General features: G+C 44.0%; 1 protein-coding gene across 1 annotated transcript in view; it reads left to right on the top strand.

Moving 5' to 3' along the window:
- Window positions 1–306: 306 nt before the first annotated feature.
- GDA (guanine deaminase) overlaps window positions 307–14,498 on the top strand; it is an 82,613-nt gene continuing 68,421 nt past the window's right edge. Inside the window, exon 1 of the mRNA XM_077759391.1 lies at window positions 307–738. Coding sequence (XP_077615517.1) covers window positions 616–738 — 123 coding nt within the window. The 5' untranslated portion in view covers window positions 307–615. The remainder of the gene's footprint in view (window positions 739–14,498) is intronic.

The following is a 14,498-nucleotide window of genomic DNA, read 5'->3' as shown; positions in this document are numbered from 1 at the left end:
ACAAAACTGGTCTGTAAGGCAGGCGGTTCCAGCTGACCTTTCCACCTGTTCCTGAACTTGTGGCTGTTCAGACCTTGAACGTGCTACAGGTTAAAGAGGTACAGGCTTTGGTCACAAGTAGCCCGAAGTTTAAAGGGCAGAGAGAGCCGTGCGCCAGTAAAGAAAGTTGGAGGAGGCTGGCGGAGGCAGAGCAACGGCAACTTGAGCCACCAGCTAAGGTTCAAGGCTGCTCCTGCGGTCCCTGCCTTTCTTTCTCTTCCCACCTGGGTCGGCGACTCAGCCACCCCAGGTTAAAACAAGTGCGTTGTAGGCTGTGATTTTGGAAACTCAAAGAGTTAACAGATCAACAACTAACACGGGGGAGGAGAGAAAGACCACACCCCAAGGGAGCGCAGAGCCAAGTCACAGGAGGAAAATCCTATTGGCGTCCAAGAGGCACGGAGCCCGCCCCTGGGCGCGGCCTGCAGGGGGCAGGCGATCGCCCAGGAAAGCGGGGGCAGGATAAGGACCCTGCGGGTGCACTCAGCCAGCCGCAGTTGCAGGGAGCCCTGCTCGCACCTCCGCCCGGTGCGCCCTCCTCGGCTCGCGAACCCCGCGCTGCGCTCCGCCGCTGACATGTGTGCCGCCCCGATGCCGCCCCTGGCGCACATCTTCCGAGGGACGTTCATCCACTCCACCTGGACTAACCCTATGGAGGTGCTGCGGGACCACCTCCTCGGCGTGAGCGACAGCGGCAAAGTAAGCGGACGCGGGGTCTGGCGCTCCCCGACGGGCGCGCGCCAGGACAGGTGGAAAGAGTCTGGCACCTCGCGCTGCGGGGCCGGGGATCCGCTCCGCGCGGAGTGAGAGCCTCCGCTCCGGGGTTGAACTCGACCGTTTGACTCTTGGGGAATGCCATGAGAGGCCTGGGGCTAGGTTCGTGGGCTGGCCGGGGAGGAACACGTTCCCAGAAGCGGGGAGCTGTGGAGTACTCACTCCCACGATTGGTTAGACAGCCGTCGAGGCTGCAGTGGAAGGGGAGCGAGGCTCTGCCCTCGCAAATCTTAAGAAATCATTAATAAACCTGAACCTTGCTTCATTCATCTTTGTATCTTTGGCGCCTGGCACAGGCTAGGCGCTCCGTAAATGTCATTGAATTTATTGTGAAAGAAATAACAGATGAGGGAGTCCCTTGGTTAGTGTGGTTTAGCCCTTTCAGTGCATAGAATAAACGACTGATTTCATTCACTTGATTGCTCAACAGATAGTATACGAACGATTCCAACTAGATAACATAATATTAGAAAGGATAGTCAAAGAGAAATTATCTACGTCCTCCCTACCCCCCCCACCCCCCATAGCCATTTGCATCAAAGCAAGGAGTTGCGTTTTAAGGCTCAAAATGTCCTCTATGAGTGTATCTTCTATACTTCTTTTCCTCAAATCGGGATTTCTACAAACGACCTAGGTGACTTGATGTCTCATATTTACTGTTCATATGCACCGTGCTGGTGGTGGTGGCTGGTGGTGGTAATTGCATCAGCAGTGGCTTGGGGGTGTGGGAAGTGGAAGCCATTCCATTTCTGGCAGAAAAAAAAAAAAAAGATGAGGATGGGATATTTTGGGGCTTTTCCGCAACTACCAGCCTGGTTAGGAAAAGTACACCTATTTGTGACTTGTCAGCTTGCGAGTTAGCGACAGTTTTGAATCGTGACTCTTACATTTGGTGATAACTGAACCCTGTTTTCTTAGGATGCTTAAAAAATATTCTCTCTGTGTTCATTCAGGGAGACTGCCGTTGTGTTTCCAAGGTGATGGGACTCTCAGAGCTCCCCCAAATGGGGAGACTTCAATAACGGCCCCCATCCCCGCTGCACCAAGAGTGATAAATTATTGCCTTGTGTACTTGACCCTCAAGTTTCAGGGAGCCCTTAGGCTTAGGGCTGGTCCCAAGAAGTAAAGGAATAGTGACCACCACACTGGGGAGAGATTAGAGGTGTTTCCCTGATCACCAGGAGCTGTTCATCTCTTAGGTTTCTTTTAAAAAATTAACTTCCCATATCTAGAATTTTAACCGGTAAGAAGGTGGGTTTGAAGACTGCCTTCACCCGGTGGAGCGTAGTAAGAAAAGCAAGTAATTCATCTAAAAAAATTACCTTTTCTGGGGGTTGTACAGAAGAAGAAGGAAAGAGTGTCCTGAACATGCAATTAGCAGTTCAGTCAGAGAGTCTGCTCCTCAGTGAGGAACATACTGAAGTTATAAATTTAGAAAAATGCCATTCTCCCACAAAATAAAATTAGCTAGGAGTTGAATACAAAGGTGAGTTAATCGAATGCCTTGTAAAAATGTCCGAATCAGTGAACTGGTAACGGTTGATCGCTCTTCTAGCTGCAAGGCAGTTGACTGCTGACTACGTGTTAAGGGAAGAATGTGCCATATATATTTCAAGACAATGTCCTCCATGTTGAAAATGGGGTTCCTTTGCATTTGTAGCTGCTGGAATAAATGTTCATTTCAAAAATGTCAAGGTTCTCACATGAAATTATCTCCCCTTAAAATAAATGAGTTTGTGGTGACATCGTGACATTTACATTGTTACTGAGCCTCTAAAGCTGTTCACAAACCTTGGGATGGTCAGAAACATCAAGGGGAGTTTAAGGGCTGGCTCCTGGGGCTCATCCTCAGAGAATGTGAATCTGGAGTGGGCCCCTGGGAATGGCATTCCAACGAAGGCTCCAGAACATTCGGATGCAGGTTGTCGGTGGATTGGGGGTAACCAAGGGTATAGGTCATGTGATGGAATGGCCATATAAGATCTCAGGACCTGGTTCCCCTTTTAAAGCCCAGGTCTGGGTAGCTTGTCAGAGACAGAGAGGGAACATGACTTCCCCTCCTTCTCCCTCTTCCTTCTAGACCTCATCTCTCATTTCCTGGAACTTCATTTAGGACTCAGAGCATGGTAATGACTACTTTTAATTCATTAATTAAAGCTCATTCAAAATTAGGTTAATTTAAAAAATCTCTCATCAACATCTTAGTATTGGGCATTTTGAATTCAGAGTTAACTCAAGTGGCAAGTAGCTTTTTAAAAGAAAGAATCCCGCATGTATAATTTATTTGCAGATATTTAATTAATCTTGAGATGCTCTGTGCTCCGATATGACTAAATAATCTGATTCTTCCCACATAGAACAGGGTCAGGTTGAGTTGTTTTAAAAAAAAATTTAATGTTTATTTTTGAGAGAGAGAGACACAGAGTGCAAGCAAGGGAAGGGCAGAGAGAGAGAGGGAAACACAGAATCTGAAGAAGCTCCAGGCTCAGAGCTGTTAGCACAGAGCCTGACATGGGGCTCTATCCCACGAACCGTGAGATAATGATCTGAGCTAAAGTCGGACGCTTACCCAACAGAGCCATACCAGCACCCCTTTAAACTTACCTAAAAGATGCCCTGGGCCTTTTCAGTGCACACTTATCTGGAAGCAAGAGCGAGGAAGAGGATCGTTTTGGACGTAGTGCCCTGGGAGCAAGTCCTGTGGAGAAACCAGACTTGGGTTCAAGTTCGGTCTCCACCACTTGCTCTGAGACCGTGAAGGAGACACTTAATCTGTCTGAACCTCTATTTCCTCATTTGTAGAATCAGGTTTTCTTTTACTAAGTATTAGATGAGACAATGTATGAAAATGCCGAGTGTTTAGCGAACACTTACCACATGCCATATACATTCTGTCCCCTTCTGTCCTTCTGCACCAGCAAATCTTAACCTCTGGCTCACTGTAGCATTTTTGCGTATTCCCACATGATGGCATCGTGCAGACGCCCACAGGTGGAGAAGAAAGCCATGGCCTGTGATGCACTATGTGGGAAGTGGGGAGGTCACCACGTCTCCCCTGTGCAGCATCCCAGTCATGTCTTTGGCTCACTGGGACACAAAGAGGCATCTGGGAAGAAAGATCTTAAGGGCATTTGTTGCCAGGCTTGCTGGCACATTATGTTTAGTATCCCATCGTGTCATTATACCCACTTACAGATGGGGACGTTGAGACTTGAGAAATCATGCTTTCAGAGATGGTGGCGTAGCTGGATTTTGAATTAACACGGCCAAAGCCATGTTCTCTTCACTAGAGCAGGTCACCTCATGAGGCATAGTTGTCAAACTCAAAGGACTTGGGCTTTTAAGCAATACAGCTTAGACGTGTACCTGTAATAAAAGTGGACTGACTCCTAAGCCAAAGACTGGACTCACTGCTGGCGATACACTGATGAGAGACGCATGCAAACCCTGCCCTTCCCTTGTGAAACTGATAACCTAGTGATACATTAACAGACTGTGCTATGACCCATCAGAACTTGAACTAATCTGAGGTGGAGAGAAAGCTTTCCTCAGCGTAAAATGACATTTAAATTGTGATCTAAGGGATGAATAGAAATTAAATAGGTAGGGCAGGCAGGACTGGAGATAGGGAGGGAGCAGCCCATGCAAAGACCCTGGGGTAGGAAAGAATGAACACATCAACATGGTTAGAGTCCAAAGGTCTCGGGGAAGGATAACACAAGATAAGATGGGAGAGATAGGCAGGGCAAGGTCTTGGAGTGCATGGGGAGTTGAGGGCCGGAGAAGAGATTTGACATCATCAAATTGTGTGCTTTTTAAAGAATATTTTAGCTTCAAGCTAAAGAATGCATTGGAGAGGGGCACCTGGGTGGCTCAGGCGGTTAAGTGTCTGACTCTTGATCTCATTTTGGGTCTTGATCTCACGGTTTGTGAGTTCTAGGCCCCATGTCAGGCTCTGTGCTGACAGTGCAGAGCCTACTTGGGATTCTCTCTCCTCTCTCTCTGCCCCTCCCCAGCTCACATTCTCTCTCTCTCTCAAAATAAATAAATAAACTTAAAAAAAAAAAGAATGCATTGGAGAGGAGTCGAGTGCAGGCAAGGAGATCAGATAGGAGCCTGTTGCAGTAATTTAGGTAAAATGGATGTGGTTTGGAGGCTTACCTAATCTGAGCCACCCAGGCACCCCATCAAAATGGATGTGGTTTGGAAGAGAGGCAGTGTAGTCTGTCAATTAGGATATGAACTTTTTTTTTTACCTTTTTTGAGTATAATTGATACACAATGTTACATTAGTTTCAGGTAAGATATAAACTCTTTTTAAANATGGACACTTGGGCTCTTTCCATGTTTTGGCTATTGTTGAGAGTGCTGCTGTGAACATTGGGGTCCATGTGCCCCTAAGCATGAGCACTCCTATATCCCTTGGGTAAATTCCTAGCAGTGCTATTGAGATATAAACTCTTAAGAGTGCTTCTGTCACTAACTATGTGAAGCTGATGAAGTTACTTAACATTTCTATTTTCCAGTTTCCTCTTGTATAAAATAACTAGTGTAACCCCCTTCATAGGGTTATTGGAAGGCTTCCATGAATTAATAATTAATAATTTGGACATAGCACATGCCCAGTAAACATCAGCAGTTATCAGCAGTAGAGATGGAGAGAGGGGGACAGGATTGGTGGCGACTTAGGTCAAGTCCAACTGGATTGGATGATAGGATTAGAGACCTATGTGTGACTCTATTAAATAGTATGGCGGGATACTTACTTTTCCAGCTTCGTGGTGTCGAAGGGTGGCCAGTGATGACATCCTGACATGCAGGAAGTTGGCTCAGAGGCTTCTGGGAAATATTTTTCTCCCTAGTAAATGTGGGAAGAGTTCTTCCTTTTTTGGATGCTCTCATGTGAAGGGTGGAGCTGCCGCCGCCATTGTTTGAGACAATGAGAAACAATTTAAGAGGATTTCAGAGACACTTACCTGGCCTGTCTTTGAACATCATTAAATGCATACATGAATAACATCATTGGATAGTTAATTGTCCCGGGAACTTCTCCCCACTACTGCACTCAGACTTCTGTGGGATAATGAAATGGCTTTTTTGTCTACACCTCTGTTAATTGCAACCCAGGGCACCTCTCACTATTGCACTGGATTTTTCAAAGAATCATATTATTTTTCAAAGGACTGCTCACTGCCTTCTCCTTTTTCCCATTTCTGTCTTCTCCTTATTGGCCCAAAATGTCCGTGTCTTTCTGGGCACCCAGAGCCTTAGTCCAGACCAGCTTGTTTTCCTCTGAGGTGTCTTTGTAGGGACCCCTCTCCATTGTCAGTGACCTTGTCCAGCCTTTCAGTTTCTCTTGCTAAACTAATACAGGAGCCTCCTAGCTGTTTGCTCTGCATTCCAATGCCTATTTAATTTCTACTCCTCCTTTAGGTCACAATTTGAGTGTCACTTTACACTAAGGAAGGCCTTCTCTCCACCCCCTGATTAGTTCAAGTTCTGATGGGTCGTAGCAGACTCTGTCAGTGTATCACTAGCTTATCAATTTCACAAGGGCAGGGCAAGGTTTGCATGTTTCTCCCATCAGTGCTCTCCACGCCTCTGACAGTTACTTGCTTGGAGCATGGGTAGCATGCTCCATCTCTCTCTCTCTCTCTCTCTGGCAAATGGGAGGAGGATTTCCATGACTCGTTTACACCACGAGGTATCCATGAGCTCAAGGATGTCTATCCTTGCCAACTTCTCACTGTTCCTCAGCACATCGTGTTCTTTTATGCCTCCTTTGTGGGCGCCAATCTCACAGCCCGGAATAGTCCTTTTTATATCCCCCTTTCCACTCCACCTCTGTCAAAATAAACTCTTGCTCTTCCTCCAAGGGCCAGTTCTGATGTTTTCTTCTCAAAAGTTGCCTTGGTCATCCTCCTGCAGCTGCAATAAATTACTCTTCGTTCTCCCACAGAAGTTGGCATAGATACTGAAACCAGTGTTTTTCTGGTGGTGAAGAGCATGCCTTCTGGTGTCAGACTATGTGGATTCAAACCCCAACTCTGTGTCTTACTTGGATGAATTTTCTAACGTATCTGAGTCTTGGCACCTCATTTATAAGTTGTGGACAACAAGAGCACCCTGAAGCAGTGGGGAGGCAGATGAGACAGAGTGTGTAAAGCACTTGGCACATAGCAATTGCACAATAAATATTGACCACTGTTCTTATTTTTTCTTTTGGCAAAGTAATTATTTCACGTTTGCCTTATTTATGCTTAGCTTTATAGAACGTTCTCACTCCCTGGGCTAATGTGAACTTCTTTGACAAACGGGAGGTGAATTGGAGAGAAGGTAACATTGATTAAGTCATGCTCTTTGTCAGACTCTGGCAGATTCTTTGTACATTAACAATTCTAGGATGAGACAGAATCCTCAGTATCCTTTTTCTTCTTAATCATCCCTGCTTTACAAATGAAGAATGGAGGCTCAGCGAGTTGTCTGTCTGGGCTGCGGTCATAGCCCCAGTGGCAAAGCCGAGATTCAGACCCTTGACTGATTTCCAAGGTCTGAGGTCTTTCAAGGAGTCCTTCCTGCCTCCTGTCATGAGGAGGGCTGAAACTCAATTGTCTTTAGGGCCCCTCAGCATCGGCTTATTGTTTTAATGCAAATTAGGTGTGTTGAATATGTTGTGCGATGTGTGTGTAAAATGTGTTGAATGTGATGTGTAATACAAAGACAGTCATGTGTGATGAGTGAAAAAGACATTTATAGTTCTGAAGAGATTTTTTTTTCAAATTGAAGTATGGTTGGCACACAATGTTACATTAATTTCACATGTACAGCGTAGCGACTCCACAACTCTGTACTTTGGGCTCTGCTCACCAACACTCACCATACGATGCTATTATAGTACCATTGACTCTATTTCCTATACTGTACCTTTCATCCCCATGACTTACTCATTCCAGAACTAGAAGCTGGGATCTCCCACTCACCTTCACCCATTTTGCCCATCTGCCACCCCCCTGGCAACCATCAGTTTGTTCTCTGTATTTATGTGCCCGTTTCTGCTTTTTGCTTATTCATTTGTTTTTGTTGTTGTTGTTTTTTAGGTTCCACATACAAGCGAAATCATATGGTATTTGTCTTTCTCTGACTCATTTCACTTAACATAATACCCTCTCAGTCCATCCATGTTGTCACAAACAGCAAGATCTCATTCTCTTTTTATGGCTGAGTAATAATATTCCTCTGTGTGTGTGTGTGTGTGTGTGTGTGTGTGTGTGTGTGTGTGTACCACATCTTTATCCATTCATCTATTGATGGATACATGAGTTGCTTCCATATCTTGGCTATTGTGACTAATACTGCAATAAACATAGGGGTGCAGATATCTTTTTCAAGTTAGGGTTTTCATTTTCTTCGAGTAAATACCCAGTAGTAGAATTACTGAGTCATATAGTAATTCTATCTTAATTTTTTGAGGAACCGCCATACTGTTTCCCACAGTGGCGACATCAGTTTGCATTCCCACCAACAGTGCATGAAGCTTCCTTTTTCTCCACATCCTTGCCAACACTTGTTATTTCTTGTCTTTTTGACTCTAGCCATTCTGACAGTTGTAAGATGATGTCCCAGAGAGATTTTTTAAAATATTTATTTATTTTTGAGAAAGAAAGAGCGTGAGCAGAGGAGGGGCAGAGAGAGAGGGAGACACAGAATTTAAAGCAGTTTCCAGGCTTAGAGCTGTCAGCACAGAGCCCACCATGGGGCTTGAACTCACAAACCCTGAGATCATGATCTGAGCCGAAGTTGGACGCTTAACCAGACTGAGCCACCCAGGCACCCCCGGAGAGGGTTTTTAAAAGCACAATCGGACTTCTTCGAGGCTTTGAGGGAACACTGCTGGGTATGACTGGAGTTCACCACCCTCTGTTTCTTTTTCTTCTTTTTTTAAATTTATTTCTGAGAAAGAGAGAGAGAGACAGCATGAGCAGGGGAGGGTCAGAGAGAGAGGGAGACACAGAATCTGAAACAGGCTCCAGGCTCTGAGCTGGCTGTCAGCACAGAGCCTGGCACTGGCCTCAAACCCACGAACTGTGAGGTCATGACCTGAGCCGAATCGGATGCTTAACTGACTGAGCCACCCAGGGACCCCACCACCCACTGTTTCCGTAGCATTTTCTGTTCCTGGAATTTCCCGACACTCATTTCCTGAGGTTGAGCAACAAACAGTGATCATCTCCCAAAACTTCTTTCCTTATGCATGATTCTGACATTATTTCCTATCTTCTAAAAAGCCATACCCTTTTCCTTTGTGGAGACATTTTTTAGTGGACTTTATCATACTAATTTATGAATTCTAAAAGATAAGTTATGTTAACTTTAAATTTAACTTCTAATTGAGATCCAGTTTTCAAAATCTTTTGACCCTTGTCCTCGGTGCTTCTGCTTGTGAAATGCAGATTTTTCCCCCCATGAATGAGTTATTCATGCGCTGTAACCTGAGATCATTTCACCACAAATACCCTCTACATCTTTTCTTGCCCTCTGGGCCCTGCTCAGGTAGCCCCCCACAGAACACCCGATCCTCCAGCCCCAGTGCTCTTTCTCTTCCCAGCCTGTTACTGGGCTTTAAAGGATTATTTTGACAGAATGAACCTTTTGCAGTTAAAACCCCACTTGAAAACTCAATTGCGTGGATCTCAATTTACCGACAGGCTATTGATTCATGAGTTAAAAAAAAAAAAAGTCTTTGAAGGCTAAAGCAATGATACTGTAATTCTAATTACAGGTAAGTTTCTCTAGGCTTCTGTCTAATGCTATAGAAATTTTAAAGGCCTGCTGTCACGTGGACAGAAAAAGTGGGTCATGTGATCATACAAACCCCTCCATGCACCCATTCCCTTATAGACACACTTGTGAAACATGTTTCTGGAAGGCAGTATTAAAATTAAGAACCAAAATGGGGCACCTGGGTGGCTCCATTGGTTAAGTGTTTGACTCTTTTTTTTTTTTTTAGTGTTTTCTTTGTTTTGTTTTCAAGAGAGAGACAGAGACAGTGTGAGCAGGGGAGGGGCAGAGAGAGAGGGAGACAAAGAATCCAAAGCAGGCCCCAGGCTCCAAGCTGTTAGCTCAAAGCTCGACATGGGACTCAAACTCACAAACTGTGAGATCAAGGCCTGAGCTGAGGTCAGATACTTAACTGACAGAGCCACCCAGGTGCCCCAAGTGTCCAACTCTCGATTTCAGATCAGGTCATGATCTCAGTTTGTGGGATCGAGCCCCACATTGGGGACCCAGAGCCTACTTGGGATTCTCTGTCTCTTTTTCTCTCTTCCCCTCACCCACAAGCACACACACACTCTCTCTTAAAAATAAATAAATAAACATTAAAAATGTATAGAATTGAGAACCCGAAACAATGTTTACTTTTATAGAGTAGGAGTGGAGAATTAGGGATGTGGAGGACAATTCTTATATTGCACTTTATAGCTTTTCACAGTGTTAGTTTTTTGCTTTCTTTTTACTTTCATAATTTAATGTAAAATTGACTCTTTTAACGTGTGCACTTCAGTGTCCTTGATTACAGTCACAGTACAACCATACCATTACCTAGTTCCGGAATATTTTTGGAGCATTAACCATATAGCAGCCACCCCTCTTCTTCCCCTCCCCCCTCAGCAACCACTCATTTGCTTTCTCTTTCTAGATTTGCATATTCTGGATGCTTCAAATAAATGCACACATCCAGTGTGTGACTGTGCCTGACTTATTTCTCTTAGCATAACGTTTCCAAAGTTTACCCATTTTGTTGGTTATCAGCCCAGCCTTTCTGTTCTCAGGCAGAGCTAAGCCCATTTTGCCCCACTTTTTGCCTGGCGCCTCCTTACATCTCTTTATTTCTTGAATCTTCCCCATAACTTCACCTTGAAGGCAGGGACTATGACTTTATCACTTTCTCTCTCTCTCTCTTTTTTTTTTTAACTTTTTCATTTTTGTATCCACAGGTCTTAGCATATGGTAGGCACTCAGATGACTATTTGTTGGATAAATAATGGTGTTTGGATTTTTTCACCACACGATAACCAGGTTGAAAAGTTCACTTTAGGAGTCAGCGAAATGCACAGCTAGCTAAAAATATCTTTCAAACAACCAATTGTTTGAATAAGAACTCTAGGTTTTTCTAAGCTAGATTCTTGATAGAACGTATTTGGCCACAGGGGTTGTAATTAGTTTCATGTCCTAGTGAATAATTAAGAACCCGGAAAAGTAGAGTTTAATTGGAACTCTGAGACCTCATAAAATTCTCAAATGCCTTTAGTTCGGACTATGTGAAGGATTTGGGATAATGCAGATTATATAGGACTGCCTATTCCCTTTGGTTTTATATTGTGGTTTGTTAAGTGTTCACATCTTCATAAAATGGTAATTTACTGAAAATATTGCTTGTAAATTGCCACTTACAATTTACAGTCCTGGAACATGCTAGGCCCTCCATGAATAATAGCTCTTATTATCCATCTCCTGTCCCTCATAGTACTTAACTGCTGTAGCTCAAAATCAACATCCAGTAAATGCTTCTGAGTGAAAGAAAGGACATGCTATGTTCTATATGTTCTTTTTAGGGGGTGCATAGATGGGACAAAGTTTTTTTTATCCATGCTACTTATTTGTTTTAATGTTTATTTATTTTGGGGGGGAGAGGGGCAGAGAGAGAGGGAGACACAGAATCTGAAGCAGGCTCCAGGCTCTTTGCTGTCAGTACAGAGCCCATCACAAGGCTTGAACCCATAAACCGTGAGATCAAGACCTGAGCTGTAGTCAGATACTTAACTGACTGAGCCACCCAGGTGCCCCTCCTCCATACTATTTAACCTAGAGGTTGTTTTACCCCTGCCATGTGTAGAGGGGTCTCCTGTAGTCCTTAACTCCCTTTTTTTTAAGTGTAAAACACAGAGAGAAGCCACTCTAGGTCCCTGGCTCAGTGCGAGCACATGAACTTCCTCGAGGTCCAGCCTGGTGTGGACTCAGTCCTATGTAGCGAGGATGTTTGGAGCTGGTAGGGGATGAAGAAAGAGCAAAGGCTTCAAGGGGTTAGGGACAAAGCAGTGAGCAAAACAGATGCATATTTTGCCTTATTTGCACTGAGAGTCAATAACCACATAAGCATGAAAAAGTATATAATTTCTAAGAAAGAAAAATGCAGAGCACTAAGGAGGTGCAAAACCAGAGGACTTGGCTTATTTTGAAGAGAGGCTTCAAGAATCCAACCCTAAGGAAGCAACATCTGAGGTTGAAGGTTAAATGGGAAGTAATTCAGCAGAGAGGAAGGAAAGGCCTCTGCAAAGACCCAGCGGGGAGAAAGAACTGGGAACCGATGCGGTGGAGGGCGGGGAAGGGGGGTTGGTGGAAATAGATGAGACCAGGGATAATAGGCTTTTTTGTTTATCCCAAAGGCAATACGATGGGAAACCAGTGAATGTTAAAGAGAGGAAGGCAGATCAGATTTACATTAAAAAAACATATAAACAATAAATGCAGAGTAATAATTATAGGAAAACAGACAGGAATGTGGAACAGGGCAAGAGTAGTTGCTGGAGGAGATAAGTGGGAAGGTAACGACCATGGACCTGGAAAGAGACACGTAGGTGGTGGAGTTGGGGAGAAATGGGCAGATGTGTGAGACAATAGGGAGGCAGAAATCAATGAGATTTGGTAACCGGTTGGATAAGGAGGGCCAGGGACAGGCTTCTCCTGTATTTCAGGCTTCTACAATTGGATGGATATGTTGGCCACTACTGTTTGAGGAAATCAAAGAAGGGACATGCCCAGCGAGGGCAGATTCAGAGGTCTTTTACGGTCATGCTGAATTGAGGTGCCCTTGTGACATCTATGTGGAGATGTCAAGTAGGTGTTGGGTGGCAGGTCTGAATCTCAGAGGAGATATCTGTCTGAGTGGGAAATATAAAATGTAGAATAAGGTTTGAGAAAATTACAGAAACTCTATTAACCCGTGGTTGAATTTGGAGTAAAAGAGAGTGAATAGGATGAGAAGGGCAACCCAAGGAGGCAAAGGATGGGGTTCAACTTTAAGAAGGAGGGGGGCACCTGGGTGGCTCAGTTGGTTAGAGTTGGACTCTGGTTAAGGTCATGATCTCATGGTCTGTGGGTTGGAGCCCCATGTCGGGCTCTATGCTGACAGCCCAGAGCCTGGAGCCTGCTTTGGATTCTGTGATTCCATCTCTCTCTGCCCCTCCCCTGCTCATGTTCTGTCTCTCTCTCTCTCTCTCTCAAAAATAAATAAACATTAAAAAAAAAAAAGGAGGAGGGAATAGAACAGATGGTACATTTATTGAATAATAAAAGGAAGAGGGATAATACTGGGAACATGTCCAGTGGATTTAGCAACCTGAGCTTATTGTCGACCTTAAGAAAACTTATTTGGGGGGGGCGCCTGAGTGGCTCAGTTGGTTAAGTGGCTGACTCTTGGTTTCGGCTCAGGTCATGATCTCGCAGTTTCATGAGTTCGAGCCCCACATCTGGCCCTGCCCTGGCAGCTCGGCGCCTGCTTCGGACTCTCTCTCTCTCTTTCTCTCTGCTCCTCCCCCACTCGAGCTGTCTCTGTCTGTCTGAAAATAAAGAAACAAACAAAAAAAAACAAAAACAAAAAAAAAGAAAGAAAACTTACTTGGGTAAAGAGAGAATGGCAGTCAGCTTCATTTGGGTTTTCGAATGGGTGGAAGATAAGAAAATGCAGATAGTGATCATAGACCACTCTTTTGAAATAATGACTTTTGTTTATCATATGAGAAAAATAAGGTAGCGCCTTTAATAGTAATGAAATACAAATAAGTTATATGTGTTTAATTCTCCCAATTCCTAGGTTATTCGAGGACTCTTTATGCAAATGTTTCACTTGTAAACTTATATAAGCATGCTGGTATTGCCCGCTTGCCAGCGTTTGAGTAAATGTCGAGTAGGTGAACATGTATGTGCCAGAGTTTAGAGGTGCTTGCAGCCTTCTTAATAATCATTGTACACCCTTATCTCAGAAATCTAACGTGGCATATCATCATCACCAGAATTCCTGGTATTCAGTCAGTATTTTTGTTTTACAGTGAAGGATGCCAGTAGCGAAACTGTTTCCATTTTATTAAGATCTAACAGGAAAGGCATAATTATTCCTTGAGTGTGAAGGTTTTCTTTTTAAACAAAAATAAATAAATAAAACTAGAAAAGACCATAAAGCCAGATGTTTCCTTTATTTAAAAATGCAGTTAGATTTTAGGAAGGCATTTTTGGACTTTCTCTAAGGAAATGGAGGAAAACCCCTCCCCTTTCATCCGTCCTGGTGAATGACTTTGAAAAGGAGATTTAATCCAGCTGAGAAAAACAACTCCCTAAATGACTCATATTAAGGAGAACTGCAATCTATACATGTTTGAACACAGGCTTGTATACTCGCTCTGTTTTTCCTTTCTCTGTCCAGATAATCAGGCAGGAGGAAGAAGAAAAACAAGAAGGCTTATGCTAGATTGACGTCAATTGCTATTACAATAAGGAGAATTATACATGTAACCTAGAAAGGATTGGATGCTTCCAAAATGCCAAATCACTGGGCAGATAGAGTAAGAAGATAGTGAGATAAAAGGATATGGAAATGAAAGGAAGTGACAAATGGTAATATAAACCCATAT

This window comes from Crocuta crocuta, unplaced genomic scaffold (assembly GCF_008692635.1).
Source record: "Crocuta crocuta isolate KB4526 unplaced genomic scaffold, BGI_CrCroc_1.0 scaffold41, whole genome shotgun sequence".
NCBI classification, from domain to species: Eukaryota; Metazoa; Chordata; class Mammalia; order Carnivora; family Hyaenidae; genus Crocuta; species Crocuta crocuta.
Note: the sequence above shows the minus strand (reverse complement) of the source record. Positions and strands in the feature narration are given on the sequence as shown.